General features: G+C 38.8%; 1 protein-coding gene across 8 annotated transcripts in view; it reads right to left on the bottom strand.

The window, feature by feature from the left end:
• The window catches only part of PFKM (phosphofructokinase, muscle), a 45,792-nt gene that overhangs the window by 18,461 nt on the left and 15,015 nt on the right, over positions 1-12,316 (bottom strand). For 7 of the 8 annotated variants that reach the window (XR_007153757.1, XR_007153758.1, XM_047865226.1 and 4 more), the window contains one exon: positions 1,795-1,887. Coding sequence is in view for 6 of the 8 variants with exons in the window: in XM_047865226.1 (XP_047721182.1) it covers positions 1,795-1,887 (93 nt within the window). In the remaining 2 variants the exon portion in view is untranslated. Of the gene's footprint in view, positions 1-1,794; positions 1,888-5,199; positions 5,328-12,316 lie in introns of those variants that run through there. The other variant, XM_047865227.1, reaches the window with a different exon arrangement.

The following is a 12,316-nucleotide window of genomic DNA, read 5'->3' as shown; positions in this document are numbered from 1 at the left end:
ACCCAAGTTAAATCCTAGCTCTCTCTCTCTCTCTCCCTGTCTCTTTTTTTTTTTTCCTCTTTCCCTTTCCAGAGAGCCCTTCTTTTTCATAAATTCTTAACTTTGTATGCCTCACTTGGATTTTTAGAGGCTCTTCTTGCTTCACTTAATCCAATTTCACAGGCCACCCTACCAAGGTTTTAGGATCAACACTCAAGAGTTTATGGAGCATGGGATTCTTTCCAGGAGAGAGCAGAGAAACAATAGAAAAGCGAGGTCAGCCTCAAGTAGGGCTCTGCATTCCTAATCTGGCCACTCTTCCTGAACTCAGACCTCTGTGCCCCTCTTCCTAAGTGTCCTCATTCTGGCATTCTCATGTTCATAATACGTATCACAATTACAATTAAATATACATTAGATTAAAAATATACTTAAAGCCTAGATTTACTAACATATAATGAGGATCATAAGAACAATGTGTAACTTTTTCATTGATGTATCCTTAGTGCCTGCCATCCTGCTTGAAATGCAGGTGCTCAATAACGTCCTTTGCATTTAACTAAGAATACGTTTATATAGCACCTACTTTGTACACCAGACACTGTGGAATGAAGAATTCATTCAATGAAGAGTTCAGTCTCTTGAAATCTACCTTCTCTGTGAACTCTTCCCTGGTTAATCCAACCAAGGTCTATCTGTTCATTATAGAAGTGGGTTCTACTTGGTTAGGCACACTTGATTCTTGTTATTCATAAGCCTTACATAAGAATTCCAGTAATGTATGCTATCTTTCCTCCTAAAACTATAAGTTTCCAAAGGAAATTAACTTCTTCACAACATACAAGGCAGGGCTCTAAGCAAAGTGGATGCTTAACACAAAGTTTAGGAAGCCTACAGAGAGTGGTGCAGAGTGAAGGGGAGACTGGCTGAAATCTCTTTCCTTCTCTATTTTTCTCAGCACAGTCTTCATGTCCTGGTATCCCTCTCAAAGAGATTCTGAAGGTAGATTTCAATGTATTATAAATTACAATGTACAAGATCATCAGGAGGAAAAAAAGTCACACATTCCCTATCTCCCACTTCATTTTTCCATATACCTGATTTCCCTGACTTCCAGGCTTCTGGGACTCAACCCAGAAAGGGGTTCTCTCTGGCTTTGCTTTCTGCCAACCCCCCCCACCTCACCCCATGGGTCTGTACCGATTAACTGCTGCTATTCCTGCTTATCCGAGGGACGAAGGAATGGAAGAAGAGGAAAGGCCAGAGAAAACTAAGCATGAAGCAGAACTGTGCCCAGTAGAAGGAAATGTGCTGTAGGAGTGTGGTGCCGGACCCTGGCTGGTGCAGGAACTCTACGTACCTCAGAGGTAATACCTGAAGATCTAGCTAGGGCCCACCAAATACCAATTTCTGCATCTCCCCCTTTCCCCACCATTTTCAATGTATTTGAAGTGAATCCACCTACTGCTTTCTCAACAAGTTTATCTCTTTAGTCTCTTTCTTCCTAGTGATGCTTGGGAAAACACCAGTCTTTTAGGTACCAAAGGAACAAAATGGTCCCAAATCTTCAGAGAAACTTGGAAAGAAGTTTTATGAAGATTTGAGTAAATTAAAGTAGAGGAAATAATATCCAGAAGCACTTGGGGACTTAGACATGACAGAGATTCTTGGGAAAGCCCAGGATTCCAGTGTGAATCTACAGCAGGAGGACATTAAGGACAGTTCTATTCTACAGGCTAAGGGAGTTAAGAAACTCAAAAGGGCCTACCAGCCATGGTTTTTTGGTCCTTCCCCAAGCAGGGCCTTCCTCCTTACCTTGGGCATCTCCACCAGAGGTTAACACGGCGATGGCTTTGCCAATCCCCAGGGTTTTGGCTGCATGGTGCTCTTCATGGGTCATGATCCACTCTAGAATTCAAGAGCACGATCAGTTAAGACACAGGTGGATTGAGGTGCTCAGGAAATGGCTCTGTTAGACTGGCTAGAGCCACCCCAGTCAGGCTCTCCTACTATACTAAGTCTGAGCTTTGCAGCCTGGGTGTTTTGGACTTCTTCCAGAAGAGGGCCACGCCCCCACAAACTGACAAGCTGAAATGTCACAGTAATCAAACCCAAGACTGCAAAGGTCCCGGCTAATCCCTCCCACCTGAATTGGAGTCTATTTGGAGAACAAGCTAAGGTCAAGGGGAAGGGCAGTTGACTGAACAGAAATGAGAAAAGAAGGAGGAAAGTTAAGGTGGCCTCAAGGATTCCTCCTTTTAATGAAGGGAAGGGCTGCTGCAGACGGTAGGAATCGGGTGAGGTTTGGGGCACTGATGAGAACCAGCCAAGTGGAAGCAGAAAAGTGAGGGAAGGCATGGTTATGGTGAAGATGATGGTTTCGTTTTATGGAATTGGGCTAAGCTGGAACTGGGGTTTGAGGTTTTACATGCACATTTGAGCCTGCACAAAATGATGGTTCAGACTCAGGAATGGTTAAAGACATTCCATGCCTTCTCCCATCACTCTCAGGCTTCCTGCCTCCTGAGCCTCTCTTGACTCATCTTCAGGCCTTGCCCTTCACACTACATGCTATCAAATGGGAAGAACAACACAGAATCATAGCCAGATATACATAGATTATGTACACACGCCATGTGAACACCTTCCTATTATTGTCTTTAGGGCTTATCTCTCTCAAAGGAACACACAAGACACACTTTTGTGTCCACAGAATGTCAAAGGAGTCATCACTCTACCAGTTATCCAGGTTAAAATCTAAATTTTTAAATTGATCTCCTCCTTACTCTGAGAGTCAAAAGTTACCAAGTCCTATTGTCCCTTACTATCTTCCCTTATCCTTCTCTTATTTGCGATCCTCGGCGCCTCTCTCCACCTGAATTGCCTACTACAATAGCTGGTCTCCGTTTGTGTTTCCCTTCTCTACTCTACAAGAGACATAGAATAAACCTCCATGGGTAGGTCATAGGACCCTGAGGATGCATTCACTTGAACTGGGCCAAATCACTTGAACCGGGGCTGATGACCTTTATGCACAGCTCATGTTTCTGCTGTGAATCTGGGAAAATCAGGGTAGCCGCTGATAGAGACACAGGTCACATAAACACACAAATCTGCATACATACCAATAAAGTACATGCAATGAGACACTAGTGAAGACACACAAACACAAACATATATAGCGTTATTATGGGACACAGATTCACAGACATACTACATATAATCCATTCTGATGGATAAAGTCCAAATTCTTGAGTTGGCATTCAAAGCTTCCATGATCTAGCCCTTGCCAAAGCTTGAACCTTTGTTCCCATGAATTTTCTGTCCCATCATCACCTGAACATTACTTTGCTCCTTCCCATTTGTGTACCTGGGCACACTGCATCCCTCATCCAAAAGGCCACCTTGGGCCTTTCACAGATATCCCACTCCATCATTTAAGGCCAGGCCTAGCTGCAATCCTATGAATATTAAGCCTATTAACTCTTCACTGATTACCATAGGAGGGATTCTTTGTGGACCTCCTCTAATCACATATTGTCTGGTATTAGATCATTCATTTAGCACTTAATTACTACTTTAAATTGCTTCTTATATATTGACAATAAGGTTGGACTGGATCAGGGGTCAACAAACTACAGAGCACAGGCCAAATCCAGCCCTTTTTTTGGTTTTGTATGGCAGCAAACAAGGAAAGGTTTTTACATTTTTATTTTTCTTTAAGAAACTTTTTTTTAGAGAGAGAGACAGAGAGAGAGAATATCTCATACAGGCTCCACATTCAGCAAGGAGTCTGATGCAGGGCTTGATCCTACAACCCTGGGATCATGACCTGAGCCAAAATCAAGAGTCAGATGCTCAACTGACTAAGCCACCCAGGTGCCCCACATTTTTAAATGGTTTAAAAAACCATTTCAGGACATGTGAAAATTACATGAAATTCAAATTTCAGTGTCCATACCATTCTCATTCTTTCACACATTATCCTATGGCTGCTTCTGTGCTACAACAGAGTAGATTATTGTGACAGAGACCAGATAGCCTGCAAAGACTAAAATATTTACTATCTGGCTTTTTACAGAAAGTTTGCAGACCCCTGGATAGATGACTGCTACGAGCCACTTTCCCTAACTAGACTGAACAATCCCTCCAGGGAGGGATCACGTTCATTTTTTTAAAACTTTCCCACAGCTTAACCAAAGCCTGGTGAAGTCCATGCACATAACAGTTCAATAAATCCTTGTTGAAGGCATTAGTGAACTGACGAACAATACAAAACGCACATAGACCCATGAAAGCTTTTATTTAGTATGCTTGGATACAGACAGCTCCATATTCTATTTCTAACGCATAGAGATACAAATAGGACTTAAGAAAGCATATGGTGACAGTGAAAGGAATGTAATAAACACATATGGATACAGACACTCTCCTATTAACGGAGTGTTCATGTCCAAATTTCTGCTGTTCTCAAGAAAAAAAAAAAAGACTAAGTCACTGGTGCACATAAGAAGGCAAACATTTGGAAATGAAAGAACAAAACATGAGTACGCTGATCCCATTTTCCTTGAGTTTTTTCTTCTCATTCACTCTGGGAGCTCATCACTGACAAACTCACACAGGGATCTGCCACCCATGGAGTTTTCAGTGAGGGAGAGAATTCACCATTAACAAGGGGGAAGGTTAGGAGTGCTGACCTGCAAAAAAGAACCTTCTCCTGTATCTCTAAACCAGTTATAAGAGGCACAGGACACAGAAATGCACGCAGATTCATATATAAGCAACCTTTATAGATCCACAGTGACACACACATAGAAACACACAGACATAAAACCTAAATATAAAATCACATGTGTGAAGATAAGCAGGCGGGAGGGATAAATACAGGGAGGCAACATCATAGGTGCACTGATTTGAACTGGCTGAGTGCCAGGATAGGAGTGAGGCAGCCAGGGGTAACGAGGTCCGAGCACCACCCACCCATCCCTGATTCCCAGGGGCGGGGGCTGTGCGTGCTAGCGGAGGGAAATGAACCGAAGGGCTAGGATTCTTCACGGCTCCCCTACCCATCCCCCCTCTTCGCTCCAGCTTCTGATGCCATACCACCTCTTCTTTTCCCGTCCGCTCCTTCCAGTTCTCCCCAGCGCCTCCTCCCAGCACGGTCATCCCCACCTCGCTCTAGGCTTTCCCCCGCGGTCTTTACTCAAGGGCCCCTCTTGCCTTTTAGTCTTAGCTCTCCTCCGCCACGGCTTCCTTGCAGACTGTCCTTGGGGAAGGGGGAGGGGAGCTTGGAGAACGCGGGGAGGAGCCAGGTGGAGGCAACAAGGGAGGGGAAAGAGGAGAGGCTTCCCAACCTCCACTAGCTGATGCTGGCCCGGAGGCTCCGCCTCCTCCTGCTCCTCTTTCTCCACCCCTGCCTCCTCCTCCCAAGGACGGCTCAGATATGGCATCAGCTTCTCCTCACTCCCCAGAAGGTTCTCGGGTCCCCATCTCTGTCTCGGGAGCCATCAGCTCCTGTACATAGTGGGAATCAGAAATTATTTAGTTGCCTCTCATGTTGTCTGCAGAGACAACTGTTTCCTAGCCAGACTGAGACTCCTTGCATTCAAACATCCTCAACAACTAATAATAAACCTCCCCCTCTGGCCTTATGCATTATCTCACACCTCTGTCACTCTTTGAACAAGCATTCGTGGAAAGTCTTTGCGCCAGGTTTTGTATTAGGTGCTGAGGATGAAAAGATAAATGAAATAGAGTCCCTGCCCTGGAGGAACATTGAACACCGGTATTTTCTGTAGAGGGACGCCAAAAACTTTTATATTTATGTACCTTTCTCTGAGAAAATACAGGGCTACAAAGCAAACAGTGTCCGTGGAGGCAACATGGGCCAAGAACTCCCAGAGCTAAGGGTGCATCCTTTCCTCAGATCCTCTTTACTCTTTCCACTTCACCCAGGTCTTTGTTGCAATGCCTCTCGACAGGCATCTCTCCTCTCCTGACTTCCTATGCCCTCCCTCTTGCTTACTTTTTTTCTGCCCCTGCATATTCTGGCTGTAAACAATAAGAATAAAGATAAAACCACTGGAATACACAAAAGTAACTTTTGTGATGCAAATGTTACCATCCAAAGACAGCCTAAAGAATGGAAGAAAATATCTGCAAATCATATATGTGATAACAGACGGGTAGGTATCCAGAATATATAAATAACTCTTGCCACTCAATAATAAAAAAGATAATAACCTTGGGGCACCTGGATGGCTTAGTCGGATTGAGCATCTGACTCTTGATTTTGGCTCAGGTCATGATCTCACAGTTCATGAGTCTGAGCCCCCCCTCACTGATGGTGAGGAGCTTGCTTGGAATTCCCTCTCTCTCTCTCTTTCTCTCTCTCTGCCCCTCCTGCATGCACACTCTCTTTCTCTCTCTCAAAATAAATAAAGAATGTTTTAAAAGATAATAACCCAATTCAGAAATGGGCAAAAGGTCTGAACAGTTACCTCACCGGTAAAGATACACAGATGGCAAATAATCATATAAAATGATGCCCAGCATCGTATGTCATTCGGGAACTGCAAATTAAAACAGAGAGGTACTACTACATATTGTTAGACTGGCTAACATCAAAAAAATTAATAAACCTGATAGTACCAAAAGCTGACAAGAATGTGGAGCACCAGGAACTCTTATTTTTTGTTGGTGGGAATGCAAAATGGTACAGTCCCTTTAAAAGACAATTTGGCAGTTCCTTACAAAGCTAAATAGAGCCTTACTGTATGATCCAGCAATCATATTTCTCTAAGTATTTACCCAAATGAGTTGAAAACTACATCCACACAAAAACCTGCACACAAATGTTCATAAGAGCTTATTCATAGTTGCCCAAAACTGGAAGTAACCAAAATGTCCCTCAAAAGGTGAATGGATAAACTGTGATGCATCAATTCAATGGAATAGTATTCAGCAAGAAAAAGAAATGACCTATGAAGCCAAGAAAAGATATAGAGGAAACTTAAATACATATTGCTTAGTCAAAGAAACCTGTCTGAAAAGGTTACATACTATATGTTTCCAACTAAGTAACATTCTGGCAAAGGTAAAACTATAGAGATAGTAAAAAGATCAATGTTTTTCAAGGGCTTAGAGTAGAGAGGGAATGATAAATATGTAGAGCACAGGGGGGTTTTAGGCCAGTAAACTTATTCTGTATGATGCTATAATGCTGGATACATGACATGGCATATTTGTCAAAACTCATAGAACTTCACAACACCAAGAGTGAACTTTAACATAAACTATGGACTCTAATCACTAATAATGTATCAATATTGGCTCATCAACTGTAACAAATGTTCCTCACTAAGTAGTAATAGTAAATGGAAACTGACCACAGGAGAGGAAACTCTGTGTGCAAACTGCTCAACTTTCTGTAAGACTAAAACTTCTGTAACAAACAAAGTCTACCAATTTAAAAAACATATTCTGTTCAGTGAAATATCTAATAAAATTGTAATATTAAAAAACAAAAAATGGGCAAGGGTTTAGACATTTCTCTAAATAAAATATACAAATAACCAATAAACATATGAAAAGATGTTCAACATCGCTAATCACTAGGGAAATGCAAATCAAAACCACAATGAAATTCCACTTCACATCTATTAGGATGACTATTTTAAAAAAAGGAAAATAACAAGTATTGGAGAGGATGTGGAGAAAGTGGAACTCTTGTGTCTTGCAGGTACAAGTGTAAAGTGATGTCATCACTATGGAAAACAGCTTGCCAGTTCCTCATATTAAACAGAGTTACCATATGACCCAGCAATTACACTCCTAGGTATGTACCCAAGGAAAATGAGCACATATGCATACACACACACACGCACACACACACATGCACACACACACAAATGTGTACACCAGTGGTCATGGCAGCATTATTCATAATAGGCAAAAAGTGGAAACAGGCCAAATGTCTCCAGTGATGAATGAATAAATAAAATGTGGCATATCCATATAATAGAATATTACTTGCCAATAAAAACAATGAAGTACGGATACCCTGCAACCATAAAAACATTACGCTGAGTAAAAGAAGCTAACACAAAAGACCTCATACTATATGATACCATTCATATGAAATAGGCAAATTTATAGAAACAGAAAGCAGATTAGAAGTTGCCTAGCACTATGGGGAAATGAGGAGTGACTGCTGATGAACACAAGATGTCTTTTGCATGTGATGGAAATGTCCTAAACTTAAAGTGACTGCAAAACTCTATGAACATAGTATATACCATTGAATTGTACGCTTTCATTTTAATGAAGTTGAGCTTATCAATTGTAGTTGGCCCTTGAGTCATGTGACCCCTATGCAATCAAAAATCTGTGTATAAATTTTGAATCCCAAAAAACTTAATTGCAGTTCACCCTTGAACAACATGGGTTTGAACTGCATGGGTCTACTTGTGCATAGTTAATAGTTACTACTGTTAGTAGTTAACTTTTGGGGGAGTCAAAAGTTATACGCAGATTTTCAACTGCATAAGGGGTTGGTGCCCTTAAGCCCTGTGTTGTTCAAGAGTCAACTGTACTAATAGCCTACTGTTGACTGGAAGCCTTACCAATAATGTAAATAGTTGATTAATACATATTTTGTATATTATACTATTATACTGTATTCTTATAATAAAGTGGGCTAGAGAAAAGATTATTAAGGAAGTTATAAGGAAAATACATTTATAGTACTGTACTGTAAAAAAAAAACTGTGTATAAGTAAGTGGATTCACACATTTCAAACCTGTGTTGGTTAAGGGTCAACTGAATTTCCTTCATGAGTAATGTCTTTGGTATTGTATCTAAAAAGTCATCACCATACCCAAGGCCACCTAGGTTTTGTCCTATGTTATCTTCCAGTAGTTGTATATTTTTTCATTTTATATTTAAGTCTATGATCCATTTGTAATTAGTTTTTGTAAAGGGCATAAAGTCTGTGTCTAGATTCACTTTTTTGCACATGGATGTCCAGTTGTTCCATCATCTTTTGTTGAAGAGACTATCTTTGCTCAATTGTACTGCCTTGACTCCTATGTGAAAGATCAATTGATTATATTCATGAGGGTCTATTTTTGGACCCTCTATTCTCTTCCCCTGATCTAGTTGTTAATACTTTGACCAATATCACAATGTCTTGATTAGCTTCACAGTAAATCTTGAAGGTGGGTAGGGTCTGTCCTCCAACTTTGTTCTTCTCATTCAATATCATGTTGGCTATTCTGGGTCTTTTGTCTCTTTATATAAAGTTCAGAACCAATATGTTGATACCCATAAAATTACTTGCTGGAATTTTGATTGGGATTGCATTTAATCTATATATTAAGTTGGGAAGAACTGACATCTAGACAATATTGAGTTTTCCTATCTGTGAACATGGAATATTTCTCTATTCAGTTCTTCTTTTATTTCATTCACCAGAGTTTCTAAAACTTTCCTCATAAAGATAATGTATATATTTTGTTAGCTTTATCCCTAAGTATTTCATTTTGGGAGTGTTAATGTAAATGGTAGTGTGTTTTTAACTTCAAATTCGATTTTTTCATTGTTAGTATACAGGAAAACAATTGACTTTTGCATATTAACCTCCATCCTATAACCTTCCTATAATCACTAATTAGTTCCAGGAGTTTTTGTTAATTCTTTGAAATTTCCTGTGCAAACAATCATATCACCTGTGAACAAAGACAGTTTTATGTCTTCCTTCTCAATCAGTACACTTTTTATTAGCTTTTCTTGACTTGTTGCATTAGCTAAGACTTCTAGTACAACGTTGAAAAGGAGTAATGAGAGGAAACATTTTTGCCTTGTACCTTATCTTAGTGGGAAAGCTTCAAGTTTCTCAATATTAAGTATGATGTTAACTGTAAGTTTCCACTGATATTTGTTATCAAGTTGAGACAGTTCTCCTATAATCCTAGTTTACTGAAAATTTTTATTATGAATGGGTGTTGGATTTTGTCATATGCTATTTCTGTATTTATTGATATGATCATGTGATTTTTCTATTTTGATCTGTTTATGTGATGAATTATATTAATTAATTTTGAAGTGTTGAACCAGCCTTGAATACCTGTGATAAATTACTCTTGATCATGGTATATAATTCTTTTTATACTTTTTTGGATTCAATTTGCTAATTAATTGATTTTCAAATGTTGAACCAGATCAAATGGCTCTTGATCATGGTATATAATTCTTTTTATACTTTATTGAATTCAATTTGATAATATTTTATTGAGGATTTTTACATCTATGTTCAAAAGAGATGTTGATCTGTAGTCTTCTTTTCTTTTAATATCTTTGTCTGGTTTGGGTATTATGGTAATGCTGACCTCGTCGAATAAGTTAAATGTATTCCCTCTGCTTCTATCTTCTGAAAGAGATTATAGAAAACTGGCAAAATTTCTTCCTTAAATGTTTTATAGAACGCACCAGGAATCTATCTGGGCCTGGTGCTTTTTTGAAAAGTTATTTATTAGTTCAATTTCTTTAACAGATTTATGCCTATTTGGGTCATCTGTTTCTTCTTGTGTGAGATTTGGCACATTGTATCTTTCAAGGAATTGGTCCATTTCATTTAGGCTATCAAATTTGTGGGCACAGAGTTGTTCATAATATTCTTTTGTTGTCCTTTTAATTTCCCTGGAATCTGTAGTGATGTCCCTCTTTTATTTCTGATAGTAGTAATTTGTGTCCTCTCTTTTTTCCCCTTAGTTAGCCTGTTTAAGTCTTACTGATTTTATTGATATTTTCAAAGAACCAGCTTATGGTTTCATTGATTTTTTATTTTCAATTTTATTGATTTCTGCTCTAATTCTTATTATCTCTTTTTTTCTGCTTACTTTGGATTTAATTTGGTCTTCTCTTATAGTTTCCCAAGTTGGAAACTTCAGTAATTGCTTTTAGACCTTTTTTTCTTATATATGCACTCAATACTATAAATTTCCCTTTAAGCACTGCTCCCACTATATCCAACAAATTTTGGTAAGTTGTGTTTTAATTTTCATTTTGTTCAAAATATTTTTAAATTTTTCTTGAGATTTCTTCTTTAATCTATGTGTTATTTATGTGTTGTTTAGTCCCCACGTATTCAGGATTTCCAGTTTTCTATTATTGGTTTCTAGTTTGATTCCATTATGGCCTGAAAACAAACATTGTAGAATTTCTGTTCTTTCAGTTAAGGTATGTTTTATGGCCCAGAATGTGGTCTATCTTGGTGAATGTTCCATGTGAGCTTGAGAAAAATGTGTATTTTGCTGCCGTTGGATGAACTGTTGATGTCATTTATATCCATTTGATAGATGGTGTTGTTAAGTTCAGCTATGTCTTTACCTATTCCCTGTCTGCTGAATCTATCCCTTTCAGAAAGAAGAGTGTTGAAGTCTCCAATTCTGATAGTGGATCTATTTCTCCTTTCACTTCTATCAGCTTTTGCCTCAGGTAGTTTAATGCTGTGTTGTTAGGTGCATATACATTAAGAAGTTATATCTTATTGGAGAATTGACCCCTTTATCATTATGCAATGCCCTTCTTTATATTTGATAACTTTTTTTACTTTGAAGTCTGCTGTGTCTGAAATTAATAGAGCTATTGCTCCTTTTTAAAACTAGCGTTAGCATGATATCTTTTTCTACCTCTACCTTTAATCTATATGTATCTTTATATTTATGGTGGTTTTCTTATAGTTAACACATAGTTGGGGCATGTTTTCGATTAACTCTGACAATACATTAATTGATGCATTTAGACCATTGACACTCAAAGTGATTATTGACATAGTTGGGTCAATATCTACCACATTCATTGCTGTTTTCTATTTATTGCCCTTGTTCTTTGTTCCTATTTTTGTCTTCTACTCTTTTTCTGCCTTTTGTGGTTTTAACTGAGCAGTCTATATCATTCCATTCTCCTTTCTTAGCATATCAGTAATGCTTTTTTACTTTTTCAGTGGCTGCCCTAGAGTTTGCAATATTTATGTACAACTAATCTAAGTCCACTTTCAAATAGCACTATACCACTTCACGAGTGGTGTGAATACCTAAAATAACAAAATAATCCTAATTCCTTTCTCCTATCCCTTGTACCATTGCTGTCATTCATTTCAGTTATATATAAACATACATAAGCATATACAGTTGACCTTTGAGCAACACTGGTTTAAATTGTGCAGGTCCACTTATATGCAGATTTTTTACAGTACCGTAAATGGATTTTTTATTCCTTATGATTCGCTTTTTTTCTTATGATTTTCTTAATAACACTATCTTTTCCCTAGCTCAC

The sequence above is a fragment of the Prionailurus viverrinus genome, chromosome B4 (genome assembly GCF_022837055.1).
Source record: "Prionailurus viverrinus isolate Anna chromosome B4, UM_Priviv_1.0, whole genome shotgun sequence".
Classification (NCBI taxonomy): Eukaryota; Metazoa; Chordata; class Mammalia; order Carnivora; family Felidae; genus Prionailurus; species Prionailurus viverrinus.
The sequence above is the reverse complement of the archived record's forward strand: the minus strand, read 5'-3'. Positions and strand labels throughout refer to the sequence as shown.